The 27,260-nt window shown below is 42.4% G+C and overlaps 1 protein-coding gene across 4 annotated transcripts in view; it reads right to left on the reverse strand.

Annotated features, from left to right (window-relative positions):
* Window positions 1–647: 647 nt before the first annotated feature.
* The window catches only part of ADHFE1 (alcohol dehydrogenase iron containing 1), a 36,745-nt gene continuing 10,132 nt past the window's right edge, over window positions 648–27,260 (reverse strand). The window contains exons 3-14 of one of the 4 annotated variants that reach the window (XM_032759646.2): window positions 26,771–26,817; window positions 25,200–25,253; window positions 24,871–25,025; window positions 24,211–24,407; window positions 22,283–22,360; window positions 20,655–20,760; window positions 17,593–17,745; window positions 15,542–15,640; window positions 12,797–12,875; window positions 12,526–12,622; window positions 9,086–9,243; window positions 648–1,287 (exon numbers count right to left, since the gene is read on the reverse strand). In XM_032759646.2, the coding sequence (XP_032615537.1) occupies window positions 1,204–1,287; window positions 9,086–9,243; window positions 12,526–12,622; window positions 12,797–12,875; window positions 15,542–15,640; window positions 17,593–17,745; window positions 20,655–20,760; window positions 22,283–22,360; window positions 24,211–24,407; window positions 24,871–25,025; window positions 25,200–25,253; window positions 26,771–26,817 (1,307 nt within the window). In that variant the 3' untranslated portion in view covers window positions 648–1,203. The remainder of the gene's footprint in view (window positions 1,288–9,085; window positions 9,244–12,525; window positions 12,623–12,796; window positions 12,876–15,541; window positions 15,641–17,592; window positions 17,746–20,654; window positions 20,761–22,282; window positions 22,361–24,210; window positions 24,408–24,870; window positions 25,026–25,199; window positions 25,254–26,770; window positions 26,818–27,260) is intronic. The other 3 variants (XM_032759649.2, XM_032759648.2, XR_004370926.2) reach the window with 3 other exon arrangements.

Raw genomic sequence — 27,260 nt, forward strand, 5'->3', positions numbered from 1 at the left:
ATAAATAAAATAAAGTAAACATTTTCTCTTAGTTCTCCACACCCCAAATTCCATTTCTCCAGTAATAACTTTTAAATTTTGATGTTTTTTTTCATGGTATTTGAATGGTTTTTATTTTATTTTATTTTTTATTATTATACTTTAGGTTTTAGGGTACATGTGCACAATGTGCAGGTTTGTTACATATGTGCCATGTTGTTTTGCTGCACCCATTAACTCGTCCTTTAGCATTAGGTATATCTCCTAATGCTGTCCCTCCCCCCTCCCCCCACCCCGCAACAGTCCCTGGAGTGTGATGTTCCCCTTCCTGTGTCCATGTGTTCTCATTGTTCAATTCCCACTTATGAGTGAGAACATGCGGTGTTTGGTTTTTTGTCCTTGCGATAGTTTACTGAGAATGATGTTTTCCAGTTTCATCCATGTCCCTACAAAGGACATGAACTCATCATTTCTTATGGCTGCATAGTATTCCATGGTGTATATGTGCCACATTTTCTTAATCCAGTCTATCGTTGTTGTGTATCTTTCTTTTGTATGTATATGTAGATATATATTTATGTATAATTGAAAAAGTAAAATCAGATCATACTAATATATAATTATTTGGTAGCTTGCTTTCTGCCAACTTCCCAGTATATTATGGACACATTTCCAAGAGATTTACTTCATCTTTATTAAAGTACCATAGTATTCCACTGTCTAGTATACTATAAATGATCTATATACCAATAATGAATACTTAAGGTTGTTTCAAATCTTTTATTATTAGAAAAGTGCTGCCAGAAACATCCTTGCCATGCTTCTGTATGTACTGGTGCTAGTGTTTCTATCAGATAAATTTTTAGACATGCAGTGAATTACTAGGCATAGGAAATACAATTTACACTTTCGATAGATACTGAGTTTTTGCTCATTTGCTACATGAAGCAGAGGCAGAGTATTCTGTGTGGGGTTTGGGACAGGAACACTGACCCCTGAAGTCGAGCCTGGGGGGTCTAACATAGTGGTCATTTGTCCAGCCTGTTTTATGGAAGGAACTGGACTCTGAGCTTTGGGGAATTTCCTGCAAGATAAATGTATATCCCACCTATACTGCTAACAGGTAAGTTATGCACAAAGATGAAAAGACAAAGCCCTAGCTAGATCAGCTCTTGCTCTCAGCACTACAATGGCCAGCGGTAATTCTTTCAGTTAAAATGACAATTAATACAGTTTCATTGAAGCTTCAAACAGAGCAGCCAGATCCTCTTCTGACTGGGGACGGGGTGCAAGCTTGGTGACCCTTTCCTGAAACAGTAAATGAAAGAAGTTACCCAGGGCTTTGAAAAGGCAGTTTGTAAAAGCTACAAAGTTATGGAAATTAACTTGGTCATAAGAATCAATGCCTTGATAAATGCCATATCTTTAAAAACGGTATTTCTTTTATACGTCATATGAGTTGATCCCCAACTCAGAGGTTTATCACATCATACCTCTTTCCCCACAGAGCTTTCGAAAGCCACTGCCCCTTGCCTTATGCCCTGGCAACAGCCTTCTGCCCAAACCAACCTTGGGGAAAACACCCCTATCATGACAAAACTAGGTCAGTCAACAACCTCTGCCAGGTTCTCTGTACGCACAGAGCTCTGAGAGAGAACTGGGTCATCCCCGACGTCTAAGACTATGTATTTTGCAACTTGGACTTAAGGCATATTCAAAAGGACTTCAGTAGAACATTAACTTTCATGCTATGTGCAACAAGTGACTCCTTTTTTTTTCTATTAACTAAGGTTTTATCTCTACGTTCCCAAGCAAATCCAGTGATTTGTTAATTTCTCCAATGATTATTGAGTCAATTCAGCAAAGACATCCAGCACATCCTACTTCTATTTATACTCTGGTCAGTAGCTTCTCGGGGACAGGGGCTAAAAGCTACAGCGATGACTCCCCTGGCGCCTGCATGAAACTGAGGAATGTCCATTTTGAGGTTCCATTTTCATGGGTCTCTGGGCATGTTTTCTATTACTGGCATGTGTTTGGGAGTGTAGCTAGTGGAAGGGAAGCTTGTGAGGCCAGGGGCTCAGCTGTGTGCACTGCTCTCTGCCCTGCGCCTACCGGAGGGCTTGACATAGTAAGTAGACGCTCAACAGTTATCTGCTGAATTAGTGAAGATGGTGGGGAGGGAGACACTGGCGTCTCAAAGTTCACATATACAAGATAGAACTCTGACTCTCCCACCCCACCGCTCCTCCCATTTTCTCATCTCAGAAATGACACCCAGTAGCTCAGGCAAAACCCAGGCGAGACTTGATTCCCCTTTCCCTTGCTCTGCAAGTTCAACTCATCAGCAAGAGTGTCAGTCCTACTTCCAAAATGAAGCCCCAGTAAGAGCGCTTCTCACCTCCTGTGGTACCACAACCGGAATCCAGGGCACTGCTATCACTCGCCTGTCCAGCTTGAGAAGCTTCCTGAAAGGTCTGTTTCCACTTTTGCTCCATTCTTGCCCCCCAGAGGTCATTCTCCCCACAGCAGCCAAAGTGATTTTTTTCCAGTATAAACTGAATCTTACCATTCCTGCGTTTAATGCTCGCAGATAAATTCCCGTGGCAATTGCAACAAAACCATGGCCTCTAAGGCCACCCTGATCTGGCTCTGTTTCTTGCCCCAGCTCTAACACCTCACTTAGTCCCACCATCCCTTTTAAGTTCCTTGAACATGCTAACCTTGACCCTGCCTCAGGGCCCTTACCCTCTGTCTGGAAAACATTGCCCTATCATCATGCACCTTCCCAACACCCTGGCTGGAGATCTCTCCACACTTTCCCCGTGAGATCACTCTCTATCTCATTATGCAGGTTTTCCTTCATATACTGGTCATTATCTGAAATAATTTCATTTATATCTTATTTATAGATGTTCACTGTCTCTCCTCACTAGAAGGTAAGCTTCATAAAGGAGAAAAGGGACTTTATTTTCCTTCTTTTAGTATACCATACAATGCATGGTATACAGTAGGGACTCAGTCAGTATTTGTCTGGTAAAAGGAATGAAAAGAAGGATGGATGTATTAAAAAATTCACTCAAAATGCATCAAAAATCTAAATGTAAGAGCTAGAACCCTAAATCTCTTAGAATAATTAGGGAAAATTCTTCATGATATTGGATTTGGCAATGATTTCTTGGATGTAACACCAGAAGCACAGGGAGTCCAGTGCGGTGGTCCCAGCACTTTGGGAGGCCGAGGCAGGCGGATCACTTGAGGTCAGGAGTTCGAGACAAGCCTGGCCAACATGGTGAAACCCCATCTCTACTAAAAATACAAAAACAAAAAAAAAATCAGCTGGGTGTGGTGGTGGGCAGCTGTAATCCCACCTACTCAGGAGGCTGAGGCAGGAGAATTGCTTGAGCCTGGGAGGCGGAGGTTGCAGTGAGCCGAGATTGCGCCACTGCACTCCAGCCTGGCCAACAGAGCAAGACTCTGTCTCTAAAAAAAAAAAAAAAAAAGAAAAAACACAAGAAAAAAGAAAAAAAAAACAGATAAACTAGGCTGAATAAAAATTTAAAACTTTTGTGCATCAAAGGACACTGTCAAGAGAGTGAAAAGACACCAAAATTAAAAAAAATTGCAAATCATATATCTGATAAGGGATTAATATTCAGGATATAAAAATTATTCTGGTTGGGCACAGTGGCTCACACCTGTAATCCCAGCACTTTGGGAGGCCGAGGCGGGTGGATCACGAGGTCAAGAGATGGAGACCATCCTGGCCAACACGGTGAAACCCCTTCTCTACTAAAAATACAAAAATTAGCCGGGTGTGGTGGTACGTGCCTGTAGTCCCAGCTACTCAGGAGGCTAAGGCAGGAGAACTGCTTGAACCCAGGAGGCGGAGGTTGCAATGAGCCAAGATTGCACCACTGCACTCCAGCCTGATGACAGAGCAAGAATCCGTCTCAAAAAAAAAAAAAAAAAAAAAAAAATTCTCTCAACTCACCAACAAAAAACCTTAAACAGCTCAATTCAAAAATGGGCATAGGACTTGATTAGTTATTTCTCCAAAGAATATATATAAATAGCCAATAAGCACATGAAAAGATGCTCACCATCCTTAGTCATTTGGGAAATGCAAATCAAAACAATGAGATACCACTTCACACCATTAGAATGGCTATTACACACACACACAAAAGAAAAATAACAAGTGTTGTTGAGGATGTGAAGAAACTGAAGCCCTGGTGCACTGTTAATGGCAATGTAAAATGGTGCAGCCACTGTAGAAAACAGTTTAGTAGTTCCTCAGAAAGTTAAACATAGAGTTACTATATGATACAACAATCCTACTCCTAGGTATATACCCCAAAGAATTGAAAGCAGGGACTCAAATAGATACTTGTACACCAATATTCATAGCAGCATTATTCATAATAGTCAAAAGGTGGAAACAACCCAAGTGTCTATCAGTAGGTAAATGCATAACCAAAACGTAGTATATCCATACAATGGAATATTATTCAGCCATAGAAAAGGAATAAAATTCTGACACATGCTACAACGTGGATGAACACTAAAGGCACTGTGCTGGGTGAAATAAGCCAGTCACAAAAGGACAAATATTGTATGATTTCACTTACATGAGGTACCTAGGATAGACAAATTCATAGAGACAGAAAGTAGGACAGAGGTTCCCAGGGGCTACAAGAAGGGGAGAACGGGGAATTCGTGTTTAATGGACATACCACTTGTTTGGCATGATTAAAAAAAAAGTTCTGAAAATGGATAGTGGTGATGGTTGCACAACATTGTGCATGTACTTAATGGCATGGCCTTGTACACTTAAAAATGGTTAAAATGGTAAATTTTATGTTATACATATTTTATCACAATTTAAAAGATAAGTTAAAGAAGGAAGAAAGGATAGAGGGATAGATGAGAGAGGGGTGGGGGACAATGCCTATGAGTATGGGTGAGGCAAAGACAAAGTTTCACATCCCAGCAGATTTATAAGAGACCCTAAGGAATTTTGGAAATCCGTAGCAAGGCAGAGGGTCTCATTATGTATGTGTTTGTGCAGGGTCAAGAACTGAAGTTCAGTGTTTGCTGTAACTGCAGATGATGGCAAGTTACTTTGTTCATAATGGGAGAGAGTCTTATCTGATGACCTCAAAGGCCCTTGACATGGTCCTGTTTATCTTTGGTGGAGCAGTGCAGGACTCTTAGAAGTACTTGAAGCCAAGCCTGAGCTGAGTTTCTGTTTCACGTTTCTGGCCCCCAGTGATTGGTTAAACAGGACAAGGACATAAAGTTTGTGATATGTCCCTATACTTATCAGCTCTGCCACATAAAAGCTAAACTCTCTCAGAATTAAGGTAGGTTAAGCAATGATGTGCTATTATTTATAGGCATGTAAGACTGAAGGACAACTCATTAACATGGGAACGAAATAAATTCAGACATCTACTTTTAGCACATTCATGAAATAACAACATTTCAGCTGGCCTGTCTACCAGGGAGTGGAAGTGCTCATTTGGGTAGACAGCACTCCTCAGTAATGAAATGTTTTGATTTGAAATGTAAATGTTTCTTTCCAGGGTTTCAGAAATCCAGCTTGGAAGATTAATATATTCTTGCCTGCTCCCCTTGTAGCCTGGCTATGGCAGTTGAAAGCCTCTGTACACAGGGCTGCTATTAGCTGCCACCAGTATGGGCTGTGTTGGTCAAGAATACTGGCCTGGTTGTTCCTTCCAGAGAAAACCAATCCTTCACTGCTGAACAGAAAAGAACCTTCATCAAATGTCAACTACATTGAATAACCTTTCTGGTGACGTTCCTTGGAGGAGCCAGTATATTCTTCTCACTACCTTAAATCCTGGAGATATTAATAAGTGAAGATTAGTCTATTGCATGTGTAAAACTCTGAAGTGGCCACAGCATTCCTCTAAAACAGTCACTGCCATCAAACAAACAAACAAAATTCCATAGTAGTTATTCATCTGCAAAATGGACAAGCTTATTTCTAAGATTCCTACCAAAGTCCTATCAATCTGTGAATATACACATATCTCAATCACGTAGACTCCAAATGAACCTAGGGCTAGATAATTAAAATTAACTATATTTCTCTGAATCATGAAAACATGATCAGAGGAAAAAAGGCAGCAGATGCCTTGGGGTGCTTTATGAATACAGCTTGAGGAAAATCTGGCTTCCCACTTTAAGACAGAACTTATATCCAAAAGATTCCATTTACCTCCCATTTTTGTAAAACTAAGAAATTGGTTTTGTCCAATTAAGGTTTTGCTATCTGTGATTTCCCAGTATCACATGTGCACTGAGGCATTCAGAATGATATCTAATTAACTTGCTATTTTAGTGTTAATTTAGTGCTATTTTAGTGGTCTCAACTGTTAGGCTGGATTTGCTGCTATGTGGAATAGCTTTTGAAAGTGACAGTCTGGGCTGGTTGCGGTGGCTCACGCCTGTAATCCCAGCACTTTGGGAGGCTGAGGTGGGCGGATCACCTGAGGTCCGGAGTTTGAGACCAGCCTGGCCAACATGGTGAAACCCCGTCTCTACTAAAAATACAAAAATTAGCTGGGCATGGTGGTGTGTGCCTGTAATACCAGCTACCCGGGAGGCTGAGGCAGGAGAATCACTTGAACCTGGCAGGCAGAGGTTGCAGTGAGCCAAGATTGCACCACTGCCCTCCAGCCTGGGCAATGGGAGCGAAACTCTGTCTCAAAAACAAAAAACAAAACAAACAAAAGAAAGTGACAGTCTGACCACAGTAGAATTAGAACAGTAAACACCTGTCAGTGTGTACTGATGGCCAGCAATCAAATGGCCAAGGGTATTAGACAGTTTCATCTGAAAATCATGGATACCATTCTTAGAGGTGGACCCACACATTTTCCTGAACACTTTCCTGGGCTAAATAAATAGAACCTTTTGGAGGGCCCCTTGCAGGGTGGACAGTGTCACTGGGACCATGCCATAAAGCCAGAAGCTACATTAAAATTGCAGTGAATGCCAGGCACTGTGCCTCATATCTATAATCCTAGGACTTTGGGAAGCCAAGGCAGGAGGATTGCTTGAGCTCAGGAATTCGAGACCAGCCTGGTAACACAGTGAGACCTATTGTGAACAAAAAAGTAAAAAAATTAGCCTGGTATGGTGGCATACACCTATAGTGCTGGCTACTCAGGAGGCTGAGGACAGAGGATCACTTGAGCCTGGGAGGTCAAGGCTGTGGTGAGCTGTGATTATGCCACTGCACTCTAGCCCTGTCCCTCCCCCCGGAAAAAATCACTATGACCACTCAGTCTAGGTTGTCCCTGAGCTTTCATGGCTCCCCTGTCTTTGGTTGAGTCCTAGTCAGTCTAAGGAAACTTTTCAAAAAGTTATCCTCAGTCAGCCATTAAAGCTTACCTAGACAGAGGACTTAGGAGGAGAGGAATGGAGGTATGTGTTCATTTAACATGTTTACTAGCTTGTGCTAGGTGCAATGGAAAATGGATGAGCCAAGCAGACAGATTCCTGCCCTCACAGAACTTACAGGCAGGTAGGCTTGGATAAAATAACTGTGAGGGCCTTAGAGGGTCTGATTTTTTTAGTGATTTGGTCCCCCGGATATATGGGTTAGAATTAAGGGTTTGTGGGTTAGCCCAGGGTCTCTGCTATACTTTGAGACTCCTTTGTTTCTTGTTCATTTCTATTTGTAGATGCAATTGAATTCACTGAGCCTGAATCCAAATCAGGGAAACTGGTGGTTCATGGACTATGTTTCATTTGTGCATTGGAAACGAGAGAATTCAACACAAACATCAAGATTGCTGATTTTTCTTGAGAGTTGGAAGTTCTACCAACACTGGGACCTGATTTTCTGCTTGGTGATGATAAACTGTAGCTGAGCTGCTCGCCCAGTTAGATGGGTCATGTGCCTTCTGGCTTACCAAAGTCCCCACCACTCCCTAAGGCCTTACATGACATTGTTCACTGCTATTCTCTACCTGGCTCCTGTGGACACATGAGTCTATGAACACAATCTATACAAATATTATCTTAAGTGAGTGGTGAGGCTGTCAACATTCTAAGCACTAGTGAAGTGGGGAGGAAGAAGCTAGTTTGAGGCCCTGCCTACTTGGAGTGGGGTGAGGGAAAAGCACCAGCACTTGTGGCAAGCAGGCTGCTGTGTGAGTGGATGTTTCAGCTGCTAACTCTGTTCCATGGTCAGGGAATGCCTTAGCCTGTGGCAGAAGATCCTTATCCTCATACCCTCATAGCACTGAGGTGACCTCTGCCTTTCCCATATTGGCCAGGAGGACTAAAGGAGTATTCTGGGCCTGGTGACTATGGTGTGGTCCACCAACCAAGCACTCATGCTCTGAGCTCTCTCTTTATTGTGAATTGCAATGAGCAGGACCTTGGCCTATTAGGATCTGATGTGCTAGCTCAAGAGAGGTCCACTGAGGGATCAGAGCTCTTCATGAGAACCTCGGAAGAGCAAACTTTACACCTAGTATGATTCTACTGAATTAGGGATGAAGCTCCATTTACATTCTTCACAAAAATTTAAGAAATGAAATCAGACCCATAGTGACACAGATATGTATCAAGTATACAATCTCCCACATTCATCGAAAGCAATTTGGTGATAGTGTTAATTGAAAGGCCATGCCTATTCTTCACAAAATAGTAGAGACCTGGAACTCTTTTACAATGGAAAATAATATTGGTGGTCCTACTGGAACAGCTTCACATAGTTATTTATAGGAGCCCTTCAAAGAACAGAAATGGGGAAAAGGGAAATTGTGCCATAGTTCAAGATCAGTTTGGTTGTTTTTGCCTTGAATTATCATAAAGGATCCATCCCTTCATGAAAATTTTCACAAAAGCCTCACCTCAGCTACAGCTGTATGGATGAACAGAAAGGCGAGGGCCTGGCCCTGTTGCACCGGGAAAGGACAGAACTGCTGTCTGCTGTGGAGGAGACCCGAGAACCACTGGGGAGCCCTGGTTTCCATCCCCGCTAGCCCGCCACCAACGGAGCATGTCTTTCTGGAGGCGCTAGGCTCCTTCGCAGGGAGTGAGGAGCGTGCCGGTCTCTTACCTGGGGCAGGGTTCCTTTCACTAGTGCGGGGATATCAGCTTTGGAGTAACCAACGGCTGCTAGGCCGTCATCAACATCCAGATCGAATAAGAATTTCCGGAGCGTGTCTGCCAACACCAGCCCTGCATCTTGGATCCTGGCAGTGCGAGTGTCAGCCCCTAGAAGACATAAAGTGCTGACTGTAGGGAGAGAGGAGGAAACGGGCTCTGGGTGGAGTTCAGTCACAAGATCAGTGAATACACCATGCACACCCACGGGGTCTCCTTAACGCCCAGCACGGGGCCATCATGTGCCTCCCCAGGAGGGCCCAAGTTGGCTGGGGGAGCTCACTTAGCTCTGACATTTTGGAGGGGCTGCCAAGTCCTATATGCTCGCCCCTTGTGTGGTAGAAAGAAGAGGAACAAAGACAAGAAGAGAGGTGCAGAACAAGGCAAGAAAGTCGGCTGGTGCTGGGATGGAGGAATGAATATTTGAAGAACACACAGCTTATGTAATCTCAAGGCTTGGAATTTGCTGACATCTAGAGGTGTATGATGTCTTCAACGTCTTTTCCCACAGCAACATCTTAGAAAAAGACAAATCCTTTGCAAACACCCTGTGAGACAAGCTTACAGAAGTACAAAAGCTCCAAAATTAACCACCAAAAAGAAAATAAGCACAACAAAAACGGATTATGTGTGAACAAGGAAGAAAACTTTTGTCCTCTATAGCTATAAAACTTTTAATTTTAGATTCTGTTGCCAAAGAGCAGGGGAGGTTCCTCTAAATAAATATTATAGAACCAGCTGGGCAGGACCAAGAACATGAAGGCTCTCAGAAAACAGCGTTTCGTATGCAGATAATAATGGTATTGATGAAAGAAGATTCGTAAGGGCAGAATTTGTACATGATTAGTCATTAAGAGGCCGGGCCTGGTGGCTCACATCTGTAATCCCAGCACTTTGGGAGGCTGAGGCAGGAGAATCTCTGTAATCCCAGCACTTTGGGAGGCTGAGGCAGGAGAATCTCTGTAATCCCAGCACTTTGGGAGGCCGAGGCAGGAGAATCTCTGTAATCCCAGCACTTTGGAAGGCTGAGGCAGGAGAATCACTTGAGTCCTGGAGGTCAAGACCAACCTGAGCAGTAAGACCCTGTCTCTGTTAAAATATATATATGTAAAATAAAAATTAAAAAATAATGCATATAATCACGGAAATGGCAATCTGGAAGAGCCGTGCAGGAGGTTCTGCCCTCAGGCAGGGTGACAGAGAAAGTTCCCAGAGGAAGGGAACTGATTTCACAACCCTTAGCACCCTGCATTCTCGTGTATTCTAGCCAAACACATTCACTGCCAAGAAGTAAGGCCCTCTACAGAGTGTAGCATTATATGAAGTCTATGCAAAATGCCTCCCGCAGTAGTCTAAGTCTACTTTCTCTTGTATTGTTCAAAAGGAGATTGTGACTGCTTTCACTTCCATATTGAATGAAGCATATTATTAAATCGGTTTTTAGCTTTCTCTTCCATGACAGTGAGAACTCTTAGGAATCCAGGAAAAGGTATGAATAGAACCAGATACAGGGCTGGCTGGGAGAGCAGCCGGTTGAAAGGTAAACCTTGCCTGACAAGACCAGTCTGTATTACCCAGCGGCAACTAAAATATGGATTAGGTGGAGCAGTGACACATGGTACGAAGTTTATGAAGTTTTAATGTTCCTGGGAATGCTGCCATAAAACACACCATGGAAACCTCTCCATTTTCCTATGAAGTGTTACAGAAAAAAAAGAGATGGTAGGAAAAAGAATACATCAGTCTAAAGCTAAGAAATCTAAGACGACATGGAGAATCAAAATATTTCATCGTGTGGGATAGCTAAGTGTAGATAACATTAAAACTTCCCATTCAAGAAGGAAGAGTCAGTGGGTTCTTCCAGCCTGGAATTTGTCTAACAGAGGAACTCCCTTTTCAGTAGTGTTGCTAGTTGCCTGGAGTGTTAACTTTAAGTTCTCTAAGATTTTCCCATTTATCATAAATGTAGCCTATGATTTGTGCTCTCTCTTCTTATTTACATGGTTTGAATATTTACAAAGGCAGCTGAGTCCCAAAATATGGCTGAACAACATCTCCAGTCCAAAAGAGAAAAGGGGCACAGATCCTTGGCAAAGTTGCACTGTTTCCCCGCAGCACCCTCTGGGAAATGGAGCCCCTGGCCCCTCTCTGCCCTGGGCTTGTGTCATTAACATTCCCAGCACAGCACCTGGGACTCAGCGGGAGCTCCTGCAGGAGGATGTCTGCGGTCCTTCTCTACCTCCCTGGAAATAATCTCTCCAACGGCTGGGCGAGGAGAGCATAATGAAGTTTTCTTTTTAGCCTTTCCCTTCTTGCCCTAACTAAACACAAGTGGCAGAATAAGATGTTTTGCAAGTTAATAAAATATTCAAGTCTACTTAAAAGAGTTCTTGTATTAGCAAAACACCAACATTTTACCTACCATTAAAGCTATCTTGAATATCATTTTATTTCTGGTAAGATTCAAAAAGTACTGTGGATATCTTATTATTGACATTATTTATTCTACAGTATGGCAAACAGACTCCTCTTTCAGGATATTTTTATAAAGTTTCTAATTGATCAGGAGCTTTGCAGGCTTTGGTAAAAAAAGTTTCCAGTTGTTTTGATTCTCTATAATTAGGAATTTATTCCTGCTTCCTGATATAGATTCATTTTATTATCGAACATAGCAAAAGTCATTTATAACATTGAAAATATAAAAATAATTATACTTTCCCTTGAGACAAAAACAGGAAACAGTGTTACTACAAACGTAACAGACTCAATACTCTCAGAAACATAATAATGACAGAATTTTAGTGCTAGATAGGGCTTTGGTCAAGTCACTGACATTTTTAATCATGTATTTATATTTTAAAAATGTTTTTAAAGAAACAGGGTCTCACTATGTTGCCCAGGCTGGTCTCAAACGTCTGGGCTTAAGCTATCCTCCCACCTCAGCCTCCCAAAGTGTTAGGATTACAGGTATGAACCACTGTGCCCAGCCTGACATTTCATTATTAAGCTATCGCAAAGCACTATTTTTTGGTATTGTCCTTTATGGTTCTTTTTTTTTTTTTTTGAGAGAGAGAGAGAGTCTCACTCTGTCTCCCAGGCTGGAGTGCAGTGGCATGATAACAGCTCACTGCAGCCTCAACTTCCTGGGCTCAGGTGATTCTCCCACTTCAGCCTCCCAAGTAGCTGGGACTATAGTCTTGCACTACCGTATCCGGCTAATTTTTTTTTTTTTTTTTTTTTTTTGTAGAGATGGGGTTTTGCCATGTTGCCCAGGCTGGTCTTGAAACTCCTGGGCTCAAGTGATCCACCCAACTCAGCCTCCCAAAATGCTGGGATTATAGGTGGGAGCCACTGTGCCTGGCCGGTCACAGAATTTTGCGTAATGGTTCATACCCAGTATTTCTGCCATCTCCAGGTGTCGCTCTGGAAACATCTGGGCCGTGAAAGTGAACACCGCTGGGGACGTGAGCACCACAGAAAGGCCATGGGGCTGGGGAGAAATGAAATGCGGTGACTGGCAGATGACAAAGCTGTTCTTCCCTACATATTCTAGATATTAAGTTACTTTACCCCCTACTCTAAGCAGGCGAGAATTGGCAGATATATTTATGGAAATTGGGAGGATTACAATATTTAATTAAATAATTTATTCTTATGATTTTACCACGAGTGGGTGATCCACATTGTAATCCTTTGCTTTATACGTCTTCACTAAACCTGAAATTGGGTAAGACATTCCATGGCTAGAAAAGAAAGAAAATCCTTATGTTCATACACAGTTACCAAAATTCAAGTCAACAATAGAAAGATACTCTTAGGGAGATGCCTGTCACAGTCTCTAGACAGTACCATTACCTGAAAAAGTGAGATGTTCTGTTTTCTTGGATATAAGGATATATTATGATGTCTAGGACATATAGTGCATTCATTAGCAAAACTTCTGAAAATGCCTAAATTCAAATGCTCATAGAATTGTATGACATTAAAAAGTATTGATCCAGAAGTAGCTCCCTGAACCCATTAGTTAACATTACGATCTCAAAGACTCGGGAATTCACTTTGAAGTTTCTGTAATAAGCTCTGGGCATGTGTTTTCTGCTTTTCCCTGGCAGTTCCTTGGCAGTGTGCTCCCAGATGATGTCGGGGGAATTTTGTGAGTCAGGATGTGCTGTATTTGATGACGTGCAAGCTTGACCCACCAGTGATCTGTCCCGCCAGTAACTGACAGATCCCTTCAAATGTTACATACTCACAGAGTCCAGTCAGAAATGATTATTCTAGCCTGACAGGCTATGTTAATCATTTCTGGTTTGACTGGTTTCTCTTGCCTGAATTCTACCTTAAGGATTTGTTTAGATTTAGTTGACATCAAGAAAAGGCATCATGATTTTTGTTTTTACTGAAAAATTCTTTTTTTTTTTTTTTAGAGACGGTATCTCACTCTCTCACCCAGGCTAAAGTGCAATGGTGTCATCATAGCTCAATGCAGCCTTGACTTCCTGGGCTCAAGTGAGGAAGGATCCAGCCACCACGCTCAGTGAAAAATTTTTTATATCCTCTTGAACTATTGATGAACAAATAGGAAAATATTATAGTTTTTTTTGTTGTTGTTGTTTATTTGGGGTTTTTGAGACAGGGTCTCGCTCTGTTGCCCGGGCTGGAGTGGTGCAATTCTGGCTCACTGCTGCCTCGACCTCCCTGGCTTAAGCGATCCTCCTGCCTCAGGGTGGCTGAGACTACAGGTGTTTGAGTAGCTGGGACTACAGGCACGCACTACCACACTTGGCTAAGTTTTGTATTTTCTTTTGTAGAGATGGGGTTTCATCATGTTGTCCAGGCTGGTCTTGAACTCCTAGGCTCAGCTCAAGGGATCCGTCCAACTCGGCCTCCCAGTGTTGGGATTAGAGGTGTGAGCCACCGCGCCCAGCCATGGGTATTTCTTCAGGCTGGATTCCTAGAAGTGAATTGGTGGGCCCAGGGGCATAAATATTTTTCAGGCTCTGGGTACATTTTGCTCACTTGCTTTTTGGAAAGGTGTTGCCAATTTATGCTCCCATCAGTGGTAGATCATCAGGGGCTGATCATTCCTTGCGCTCGCCCTAGCAAAGGCTTATTCTTAATTTTCAAAGTTCAATGGTTTTCAAATTTAAAGCGACATACCAATAAAGTTTCAATCAACGAGATTAATTCTGGACTATTGACAAGCATTCTGATCCCTTTCTTTTGTGAGAGATTGGGGGAAAAATCCTACATTTAAGTTTAAAAAATCCACAACACATGGTGAGTATGTGGAGAAATCAGAACCTTCACCCACTGCAGGTGGGAATGTAAAACAGTGCAGATGCCGTGGAAAACAGTCTGTCGGTATCTTAAAATTTAAACACAGAATTACCATATGACCCAGCAATTCTGCTCCTACATATGTAACAAGAGAAAGGAAAACCTATGTCCATAGAGAGGAAAAAAGCGAGACACAAAAGACCACATATTCTATGATTCCATTTACATGAAATGTCTAGAATGGGGAAGTCTACAGAGATAGAAAGTAGGCTGGGCCCGGTGGCTCATGTGTGTAATCCCAGCACTTTGGGGGATGGAGGCGGGTGGATAAGTAAGGTCAGGAGTTTGAGACCAGCCAGGCCAACATGGTGAAACCCCGTCTCTACTTAAGAAATATAAAAAAAATTAGCTGGGTGTGGTGGTGCACATCTGTAATCCCAGCTAATCAGGAGGCTGAGGCAGGAGAATTGCTTGAACCTGGGAGGTGGAGGTTGCAGCAAGCCAAGACTGCGCCATTGCACTCCAGCCTGGACAACAGAGTGAGACTCCATCTCAAAAAAAAAATGAAAAAAGAAAAAGAAAAAGAAAGTAAATTGGTAGTTGCTAAGTATTGGGGAAGGTGGGGGGATTGGTGGATGACAGCTAGGAGGTATGGGATTTCTTTTTGGGGTGATAAGATGCTCTAAAATTGATGGTGGTGGCATAACTTTGTGAATATATTAGAAACTAATGTTCTGTACATTTTAAATGGGTGGATTGTATAGTATGTGAATTATACCTTAAAAATATGTTATTAAAAAACCCAGTAAACGGCATTCAATTTAAGAATACATTTAGATTTCTACTTTAGCTGGTGGTGGAAAAAAGAAAGAAAGAAAAAGAATACATTTAGGAACGTAAAAGAATACATTTAGGAACCACATTCAATTTAAGAATACATTTAGGTTTCTACTTTAGCTGGTGGTGAAAAGAGGAAAAAAAGAAAAAAAAGAATACATTTAGGAACATAAAGTTAAATTTCTTCCTTCTACAGCATATTTAAATTTTACCACCTGTCCTGAATTATAAACATTAAAAATTTTTTAAAGCAATAGCTTGAGTAAAGAAATGAAATCTCAGACTTGCTCACCACAGATGAACACCAGCATTTCCAAAGCCGATGCCAGCAAAAGCACTCGCCAAGTGCATATGAGACCTTGCTTCAAGATCATCGGGATTTCTGACAGCCCTGTGAACGATATAAATACCTAACAATAACACATCAACATTGGCAATTCCTACAGAATAAGGAGCTGCCTTAGGGAAAGATATGGGGGAAGAAAAAAGAAATGCTACTCGGTAGGAAGAAAAATTGGGCAAGTTATTCAAATGACGCCTTGTCTTCTAAATGAAAACTGAAGAGAAACATATTTTCTTATCAACTGTTTCAGCAAAGGCATAATAAACATGCTGTCAGCTGCTCATGTGATGTAAAAGCGCCGGCGGAGGCAACGCGCTGGTCCCTGGATGGCGAGGGCCACTCCAGGAAGGTGCCCTGAGACTCATTCTTCTTCTTCATTTGTCAGTGCTGTTGACGGCCCTGTGAAGGGATGTAAACATTCTCAGATGCCCGGGGCTACCTGCCGGCCAGCGCTCTTTCTCTCTGAGACACTGCCTCCCATTGGACCCAATGGGGGCCTCTTTATATCTGTGGTTGCTGCACCTCTATGCCAACATTATTGAGGAAGTGGATGTTATTGTCGAATGAGCCTTAGCTTGCTCTGGGTGTCCCCAATGCCACTTTGGAAAAGTAAATTCTCAAAAGCCGCTTTCTGATTGTGCACAGCCTTCCTGCACTCACTGCTAAAACCTTGCCCCAGGGAAGAAGGCTGAAGACTGTCAAGGAAACCTACTTTTCATGAAAGTGGGCTTTTTTTCAATTTTGCCTTGCATAAGAGTTCCTGTGGCGAAATAAAAAAGCACAGCCTTTTTTTTTCCCCCTTTCATTTGAAATGTTCCTTTCATGTGGAATGGTTGGGTGTTCCTGCCTCCTTTCTGAAACCCCATGTTAGTTCCTTATTCTCCCAATGACAAGGCGAAGTAGCAGGTGATGGAACTTTCAGCTTTCCTCTGTCCATCTCTCCTTATCTACCACTGCCAAGCCTCTGTCCCTGTCAGATAAACTGGCTCCCCATGATGCGTGTCTGCTTGGACCTAGTCAAGTGCTGCTGTGCTGTCCTGGGAGTCTCCCACAAACCTGAAATAGTACTGGGTTCCTTCCTGCTGCTCTGCTACAAATGCAATTCCAGGGTTCCTTTGTCAGTGGAGCTTCTAGCTTAAGGCCGGAGGAAGCACCGTGCTCATGTCTAGGCCTAGCCTACCTGTGGCCGTTCCGTCCATTACGTATAAATACAAAAGTGAGCCTGACTTTGAGTATGTCCTAATATCTCAGGTATCAGCTTTCATCCTAAGTATATCTCTGCTGTCTCAGAACCTGATTGCTATTTGCTCTCCTGTAGCCTATGGCTATACATGTATGTATATACTTGTATTCATAAATCTTTCACAACCTCTTAGGAATCTTTTTACATTTTCTGCCTTTTATATCTCCTGGGACAGCAATCTCTACTCTTTTCTTTCCTTTTTTAAATTGAGACAGGGTCTTGCTCTGTCACCCAGGCTGGAGTGCAGTGGTGCAATCATAGCTAACTGCAACCTCGAACTCCTGGCTTCAAGCCATCCTCCTGCCTCGGCCTCCCAAAGTACTGGGATTACTGGTGTGAGCCATTGTGCCCAGCCCACATTTATTTCTTAAGTTTAGTTCATTTGAGTTAACTCAATGGATGGATTCTGTGTGTCTTCGGACAGGGCCTGGATGGGCATAGCCAACATCTGCCAGTGTGGGTCTCATTTCTCCCTGGGGAGCCAAATCTCAAAGGACACCACCCTTCATCCTAGCTTGGCTCCTAGTTTGTCCCCTGTCTGCCTTTGCCTTTTAGGGACTGAAGGACCCAGTTTTCATCTGCCTGTCCCTTGGGTCCCTCCAGAGGCTGCTGGTCTCTGGGGCTTCTGCGCATCCACTGACTGCTTTTCTGGTGAACAGACCTGCTCAGGATATTTCAGGCTCAGGCATGTCATGTTTCACGTGCTGGCAGAATGTGGGCCTCCTGTTCTATTTCTATCCCCTTTGGGGTGACATACCTCTTCAGATACTTAGCCACGATCCGCAGTGCGTGGATAGCCCAAATGTCGCTGATTGGGTTGCTGCCCTGGTATGCAGGCCGTGTGATGGGATTTGAAGGGCAGGGGCTCCGCAGGTGGTAGGGCAGGGTAGTGTATGACTCCAGGGCATGGCTAACAAGAAATATTGAAAGGACAGAGATGGAAAGTGTCGTCTTCCTCCTTCCCTCCCTTTAGATCACAGCCTGTCTTGGAGCTGTTTGGCATTCAACCCACGGTGGATATATTATCTAACACTGATGATCACAGTACATTCTACCAGCCCACCTCTTGCCTACAACAGTCATTACTTATAATATAAATTAATACAGTTGAGTTTACATTAACAGCATTACAGTATTTTTGAGTGGTATGTATAAGATTTTATATGGACATTTTCTAGTGTCGATACATTTTTATGGTGTCGAATTATATATTTGAGCGACAAAAAACCACTGAATCTAAAAAATGACTTCCTTGTGGAAGATATTTACCATTTTATACCTTGCATTGATCAAATACCATATTACCAAAAGTGGGTCATAGCTACACCAGACTCCTATGAAAATTACAGTGTAATGAGTGAGAATATAGACTTTGGGGTCAGCTGCCCAGTTGTCAATCCTGGAACAAGATATTCCTGCTGTGGACCTGGTGTGAGGCAATATCCTTCTTGTGACTCTAAGACAGGGATAAATAATAGTACTGGTTCATGATGTGGCTGTGAAAATTCGATGAGTTGACACATGTAAAGTATTTAGAAGAGTACCTGGCACATTGTACACCTCAGTATTCACTATTATTATTAATTCTTGGCCTGAAGAAAAAGCAGATCTTTTTCTCTTATGTACCCTAAACTCAGAGTTTGCTATTTCAAGAACTAAGCTTCATAGCTGCCTCCACCTGATGGCCTGCATGACTTCCAGCTCATCAACTGCAGAAGAGAACAGACATCACCATCTAGATCAGTGATGTACTGGAAACACAGTGTAACATGAACTATGTTTTGCATGAATTATAGTTTTCAGTATAATTCCCCATGGGGGCCTCTGTAGTGTTTCTGGGACACTCTCCTTTCACGTGACTGTGAAGGGAGATGACCCCATGTTTTGCATGAATTACAGTTTTCATTTCCCCTAGAATGGAGGAATTACTCTCTTCTGCATATGAGAAGCAGATAATATTTTTTGGACAAATCATTAGAAAATTGTTTTGGAAATTAGTTTGTAGATGGATATGAAGGCTTTGTGGTTCTAAGCAGGGAATGTGTGAATAATGCAAGAATGAGGTGTCCACATGGGGAAGTTGGGGTGGCTGGTGAGGCCACTGTAGTCAGAGTGTGACCTCTGCCTTGCAGCACATCTAGACTGCATCAGATCCCAAATCCAAGTGCAGATTTGTTTCTCAGGGGCGGACTCACTGAGCTGAGCTCACAGAAACTATGTGTAAAGCCTGGAAGTCAGCTTAATGCTTTATGACAAGAAACATAACTGCTGAGCAGACATCAGAGTCTTCCAGATGGCACCTTCTCTCCCTACAGTCAAGCCCTAGGATGGCCACTTTATGATCAGAAGTCCATGGAGTCCTAATGAGGGGAGCTACCTCGAAGATTTAATACATGGCTTGTCCACCTTCAGAACAGGCCACTGGGCCTTACGGGCAGATTCCTCAGGCCAGGTGTTCTTTCCCTTGGGCAGTACTTGAAAGAGCAACTGCCATTATTCTCCTGCCTTCTGAGCCCACTCCTCACTTAGATTGACAGTGAAGTCTTTGGGCCTGTGAGTCACCCACTTAAGGGTGGCTGCTTTGGGTCATGATGTATGTATTATGTACTTTACAGTTAGGAAGGATAACCTTATTCCCCTCATTTCCAGACTATTAGGGGACAGCTCATCAAAGTTCTGACAATATTGACCAAAATGGAGTTAGACACAATTTTCCACAGTCTCTTGGCAGGCAGCATAACATAGTGAGGGAAGCAGATCATGGCCCTGGGGGACCTGGGTGTGAGTTCTAACTCTGTCACCTCCTGCTTGTGTGAACTAGCAGTATACAAGTACCTAGGATGTGACAGTCACTGTACAGGGATGTGTAGGCATGTGCCACCATGCTTGGCTAATTTGTAAAACTTTTTTTTGTGGAGACGAGGTGTCACTTTGTTGCCCAGGCTGGTCTCAAACTCCTGGCCTCAAGTGATCCTCTTACCTTGGCCTCCCAAAGTGCTGGGAATACAGGCGTGAACCACTGTGCCCAGCCTGCACTGTTTTTAAAATAGGTACCACTGAGGATGAAAACATACTCTGATGCCACAGATTTTAAGTTACGTCCTGATTTCAGAGGTGTTAAAATGTGAAAAAAATGTGCATGTGCACATAGATGAATGAGGGTCATTTGGCACATGCTGAATGTGAAGTGCCTGTGGGGTCTCCATGAGGCCTGGAGCTCAGGAGCAAGGTCTGCGACAGAAATACTGATTAGGGGGCCATCGGCACAATGCAGCTGAAGCCGAGGGAACATACAATAAGACTATGGGCAAGTCACTAAACATCTCAAACTCAGTTTTCTTGTTCAATAAAACAAAGGTCCTGTATCACACAGAGCTGCAGTGAAGTGGTGTTGTATGTGAGGTGCTGACACAATGTGCACGGTCTGGGGGTGCTCTGGAGGTGTTAGCTCTGTTCCCTGCCCTCTTCCATGACATGAAGCCTTGGGCATTGCCTAGTTAGTGAGGCCATAAAGGTAGCTGGTGTGTCCCTGAGATGCTGCACACCCGCTCCAACTGCCCCTTTAGCGGCATCCCTATGGCCCTGGCTGTGGCTGTGTGGGTCCATCCTGAAGAGCAGGTTTGTGGCCCACACCAGATGTCACCTAGTCACCAACCTCTAAAGCTTGAATGTTTGATTTAGGACAGGGGGTAATGACAGCCAAAGCTAGGGATGTTGTGGGGTGCTAATCAATGAATACTTAGCATGTGTGTTGAGCAACAAAATACTATCCATAGACCTAGTACTAAAAAAGCCCCTCCAGGTGGCACCAGCACTTACCAAAGCACATCAAAGCCACTGTTGGCGACCACTTGGGCAGGCATGTGGAGGGTGTGCAGGGGATCAATCAGTCCCAGTGTGGGTTTGATGGCTCTCGAAGTGATGCCTAAAACATAAGGATTTTCAGTAGAGGTTAAAGCCATGGGCATCATTTTAAGAAGGCAAATGACTTCAGGATAATAAATCACCCTAAAAATAAAAATATGAGAAAAGGTTCATTTTCATGTAGTGAGGCAGTAAGGAGCAATGGAAAGTGATTTAGAGTCAGAAACCTGGGGTTTTCAGTGGTGTGCTGGAGCTGGCTCCTACTGGTTTCCAAGGGCCATGTGTATGCATCTCTTTCCAACTCCTGGATGAGTGATGTCATTGGCCGTGGTGAGAGTATTTACACCACAGAAATGGGCCAACACTACAAGTCAGGGCTTACTTGTTTATTATTAAGTTCCAGAGAGCCAGTTTACTAGCACACCACTGGTCCTCGCTCTGCAACTTACTTTGTGTCTTTGGGCAAGTCACTTAGCCTCTCTGAGTTCTGTATAAGATTAGACTATAATAGCACAGGGCCTCCAGCTCTCATTGAGCTGTTGTAGGGATCAAATGAGAGAACATTAGGTAAAAGTCTTCAGAAACTGTAAGGTAGAATGTAAGTGTTGGCCATTATCATCATCAACTTAAGAAATGTCAAAGGATAGTGCAATTTAATTTTAAAAAGAAAATTTACTAAAAATGTGCAGTTAAATGTCAATTTATTCTGCTACAAAGATCTGAAAGCAGGATATTGAGCCAGACTAAAAAGAGAGACATTTCTACCACATTAGCCAAGAGTCTGCGACAGAGAAGACAGTATAAAAATGACTAAGAAGACAGAAAGCAGAACAGAGGTTACCTGGGAAAAGGACTGGAGTGATTGGCTGGGACGGAGCATGAGGAAACTTTCTGGAGTGATGGGAATGTTTTGTGTGTTGATTGGGGTGGTGGTTACATGAGCATATATGTTTGTCAAGGCTCATCAAACCAGATTCTTAAAATGTGTGCATTTTATTATACAAAAAATCACATCTCAATAAAATTGATTTAAAATGTAAAAAATACGTCATAGAAAGGAAACAGCCATTTATCATTGATATACAGTCACTAACCTGGGCAGAGAATAGCCAATTAAGATTCATGGCATTTCAATATGCTTTCAGCGGTAATTCTCAAGAAGTTTATTACATTGTTTCATATTTTTATATGTACTTGGAAAAGGAAAGAATATGTGTATATATACATACACTTTCCTTGATTCCTTGATTTTTTTCCTTTCTTTTTAAACCTGATACAAAATATTTAACATATTTATAGGGTACATGTGAGTATTGGTTGCATACATAGAATGTGTGATGATCAAATCAGGCTCTGTGGGGTATCCATCACTCTCAGTACTTTTTGGGAACATTTCAAGTCCTCTCTTCTAGCTACTCTGAAGTATACAATACTTTGTTGCTGACTATCGTCACCTTATTCTTCTATAGAATATTGGGGCTTATTCTAACTGTATCATAACTGCTTGATTTTTAAATATTAGGATTTAAAGAAGAGTGTGGAGTTGAAAGGTAAGGGAGATAATTCAAAATTATGGTTCTTACCAATTTTTACTTTCAAGGGTTCATAGTCAAAAATGGCAACCCCAGTAGTTTCACTCCCGGTTCCTGAGGTAGTTGGCACTTGAACAAAATAATATTAATTTTAATAAAGCATCTAAATAAAGGTTAGTGGAGACACCTAATTCAGCCTTAGGACTGAGGAACAAAATTAGAGAAGGCAACTTTGCTGACCCTCTTGTTTGCGTGATGTATATGAATTAACACGTATGGAAGCCTAACATGTATGATGTCTATGTCTGCATTAATATGTATGTAAATCTAACATGGAAGATGTCAGTGTCTGTGTTATCATGCCTGTAAGTCCAATGTGTATGATGTCTATATCTGCATTAACAGGCGTGCATGAGGTCTGTATCTATATTGGCATGCATGTATGTTTAGCATACACATTGATGTCTATGCCTGCATTAATGCACTTGCGTGTTTGGCATGTATCATGATCGCTAGATGAATGTTTATGTTGTTTAATATGTGTAATGTCTGTGTCTGTATTAATAGGTATGTATATTTAACATGTATGTGTGACGTCTGTATCTGTGTTAGCATGCATGTATGATGTCCACGTCTGCATTAACATACGTGCATGTTTAGCATGCATGTGTGTTTAATATGCATGTCTGTGTCTGCATTAACGTGGTCATGTTTAATATGCATATTGCCTGCTTCTGCATAAATGAGTGTTAATATGTATGGTGTCTGTCTGTATTAACATACATGTGTGTTTAATGTGCATGTGATCTCTGTACCTGTGTTAACATGCATGTATGATTTCTGTGTCTTTGTTAACATATATGTATGTTAATCATGCACATGTGTGATGACTGTGTTGTATTAATAGGATTGAGCTCTGGGAACCTCAGGCTCCTTGGGGGCCAGAGCTTAAGCAGCTGCAGCTGGGTCAATGCAGGCTGCCCGGCACCTCTGGTAACAAAACTCATATTTGCTGTCTCTAAAAGACATCTTTATTCCCTCTTGGCAGCAAGCACAGTGACGCTCTGCCTTTGCTGGGCTCCGTGGTTTTGTGGTTCTGTCAAGTTTCTAAACTTTACTAATCACCCCTCTGTGTGATGCTGACACAGTTTCACCAGAGGGTTCCATTTGCCAGACACCAATTATGCTGCTCCCTGCTGATCCCTCATTCACAACACAGCAGTTCATCTGCCATCGACTTACTCACATCCCATCACAAGGCCTCTTCACAATAGGGCAGGAGAGGGGAGAAGAAAGGGCAAAACTTTAAACTGAGGATATGTCCTAGTTACCAGTTAGTGCATGTTAGCTATAAAACTTTAAATAGTAATATGCTAGCAGCCATAAAAATGGCAGAGAAGAAAAGACTAGAAAATCTCAAGGTCCCCTGTGGAACAAGTGAGCTATTCTGATTTGGATTTGTACGTCTGTGCCCTGGGTAGCCACAGAACAGATGTCACCCAGCGTGGTGGGCCATGCTGGCCACATGTCCCAGGGAAGAGACAAAGCCTGAGGTCAGCTGAAGAGCCATTATGTAGAAGAAAGGGTTGAGTCAACACCAGAAAAATAACAGCTAATGTTCTCCTTAAACTCTACAGTGGCTGGCAAAATGGGACAAAACAGAGAGCAGTTTAGAGGACAAAGTTGGTGACAGAGGGATCTCATCATATGTCAGTGATGACCTTCCCCCTTTTCCACATGGTGACCCCATAGCTTAAATCTGCAAACTTTCTTTCCACTGACCCCAATTGTCTTTATCTGTACAATAATGAAGATCAGAATTTTAAAATAAATGATTGGTCTCCAAACAAGGCATTGATTTGAAATGAACAAACCAGAAAGCTTTAGAAATGTATATGTTAAAAGGACTGGCTTGCATCTTTCTTAAGACCTTTTGCTAATTGCAAAATAAAACAAACAAAGAAAGAAACAGTCTTTACCTGCAATCAGAGGCTTAAGAGGCACAGACACAGGCTTTCCCTTGCCAATGGGGGCACTGACATAATCTAGGAAACCAGAATGAGGGCTGGATGCGTACAGATTAGCAGCCTTACAGGTGTCCATGGTGGAGCCGCCACCGACAGCAACATAGGCGTCAAAAGCTCCCTTTTGAGCAAACTCAATAGCTTCCATGAAGCTTGGAGAAGAGAAAATAAAAACCAGTATGTTTTATTTTTCAGAAATAAATTGCCATGCCATTAACTAAGGCTTGGGGTAAGTTTTGTGGTTTTTCTTTTTTTTTTTTTTTGAGACGGAGTCTCACTCTGTCACCCAGGCTGCAGTGCAGTAGCATGATCTCGACTCACTGTAACCTATGCCTCCTGGATTCAAGTGATTCTCCCACCTCAGCTTCCCGAGTAGCTGGGATTACAGGTGCCTGCCACCACGCCTGGCTAATTTTTGTATTTTTAGTAGAGACAGTGTTTCACCATGTTGGCCAGACTGGTCTCGAACTCCTGACCTCAAGCAATCTGCCCGCCTCAGCCTCCCAAAGTGCTGGGATTACAGGTGTGAGCCACCACGCCTGGTTGGGAGCAAGTTTTAATCAACAGTTAGCTTCTGCTTAAAGTAAAGAAACAATAACAACAATACAAGAATACCTTGCATCCGTTGGTTCCACTCTCACATTATCATAAACCGTAAAGGGGATGCCGTTCTTCACTAGGGAATCCATAGCTACTTGCACAGGAGGGAGCTTGGAGAGGTTCTTGTCTGTCATCAAGCACACATTTTTAGCACCCATGTTTTGTAGGTCCTACAAGAAAGCCTATAAGTTAGGTTCAACTGCACTAGAACTGCAATAGAGTCTTCTGGCAAACTCACATTGTACATTTTTAAAAATAGAGGATGTGATTGTTGTCATTTAGCATGTGTCTTATGAGATATGTAACATTTACAGTAGGAGACTGTAGACATCTCGAATACTTGCCATTCCCACTTCCTTTGTAACTCCTGCTCCATATCTAATATTTGAAACAGCCATCTGAAAAAAATAAAAAGGTTTAGGTGTAGGGAGTATTTGAGAGTTGGCCAGTCCATTTCTAAAAACCTGAAATGGTTTCTTGTTGCCTAGAGCATAAAGTACATACTCCTTAGCATGGTCTTCCAGGTCATCTCCCATCTGGTCTCACTTAAAGAAGTGTGGACACACCACACTTCCTTAAGCAAACCTCAGCTCCTGTCACATTTGAATGACTTGTCTTTTCCCAGACACGTCATAAACTCTCAACTGTTCCCTTAGCTTCAAATGCCTGCCTTCCTCCATCTCCACCTGTAAAATAACTCTCAAATGTCTTACTTTCCATTCATCCACCCACCCTTGCATACCTGCCACCCAGTCAATGCTACTGTCTTCTATGTTGGAGGCACTGTGTAGGCTCTGGTAACTCAACTATGAATAAGAGACACATGGCTTCATAAAGTTTACAGGTGAGAGAAAGGCTTTTACACTGATGGATGATGGGTCACGTTTGGCCTGAATTCTATTTTATTTGATCTGTGTTATGTTTAGATTTCTTTTTTTTTGAACTGACTGACAACGCTTAAAAATCAGGATAAAAAAATTTAATAAGACCATCTGAATTTCACTTTCTCTTGAATAATCCAGCAAACTGGGAATGCATTCCCATATGGCAGTGATCTTATGAGGTTGAGTGGAGTCACACCTTAGATGGGGCCTGTGCCTTCAGCGAGCTCAGCATGGCATCACCCAGCCTGGTCATCTGCTGGTTAACTGTCGGGCCCCCGGTGACATTTTAATTAGTAATTCCTGAAGGCAGGCGCAGTGGCTTATGCCTGTAATCCTGGCACTTTGGGAGGCTGAGGTGGTTCTATCATCTGAGGTCAGGAGTTCGAGACCAGCCTGGCCAACATGGCAAAACCCTGTCTCTACTAAAAATACAAAAATTAGCTGGGTGTGGTGGTGTGCACCTGTAATCCCAGCTACTCAGAAGGCTGAGGCAGGAGAATCGCTTGAACCCAGGAGGCGGAGGTTGTAGTGAGCTGAGATCACACCACTGCACTCCAGTCTAGGTGACAGAGTGAGACTGTCTCAAAAAAAAAAAAAAGAAAAGAAAAGAAAAAAAATTCCTAGACTAGGAGGAGACAGGAACTTAAACAAATAATTATAAGTAACTATGTAATTACAGTGTGATAAAAATGCACCAGAATTGTTACTTTACTTTGACCTCTTTTGGGATTGTTATAATTACAAAACTAAAGATTTAATATATAACAAATATATATTGGAGAATTTGGAGAATTGGGAATTTATCCTATTTTAGTGACTGTACAAAGACAGCACTCTAGACATTAGCCGTGATCTCAGGAGGTTTATATTCCATTATACCAACCAGGTACTTTGCTAAATATGGTCCGATCAAATAGAGATTATGGAATGTGAATTAATAACAGATTTAAAATAATAATTCGTTAGCAAAATATTCTAGTTTTACTTTTTCTAGTCATTCATACAAGAAATAATGGATTGAGTGAATATACCTCAAAGGCATAATCTGTTGTTTTCCCAGAAGGTGAAAGTCCAGGGGCTAGAAATGTAAAAGTTAGCATCAAAGTGGGTCTCAAAAATAAAGCATAAATGTTACTTGATAGTAAAATCCAGCAGTGAACATAAGTATTTCCTTTGAAGTCTTACCAAAAATATATTTTTTTCAGGTTTCACTGTTGCATATCAAATTAAAATCAATTCCTGCATTTTAAGATAGAATGTAATGCGGCCAGGCACAGTGGCTCATGCCTGTAATCCCAGCACTTTGGGAGGCTGAGGCGGGTGGATCACGAGGTCAGGAGACCGAGACCATCCTGGCTAACATGCTGAAACTCCGTCTCTACTAAAAATACAAAAAAATTAGCCAGGTGTGGTGGCGGGCGCCTGTAGTCCGAGCTACTCGGGAGGCTGAGGCAGGAGAATGGCGTGAACCCGAGAGGTGGAGCTTGCAGTGAGCCGAGATCGCGCCACTGCACTCCAGCG

The sequence above is a fragment of the Hylobates moloch genome, unplaced genomic scaffold (assembly GCF_009828535.3).
Source record: "Hylobates moloch isolate HMO894 unplaced genomic scaffold, HMol_V3 SCAFFOLD_9, whole genome shotgun sequence".
NCBI lineage: Eukaryota > Metazoa > Chordata > Mammalia > Primates > Hylobatidae > Hylobates > Hylobates moloch.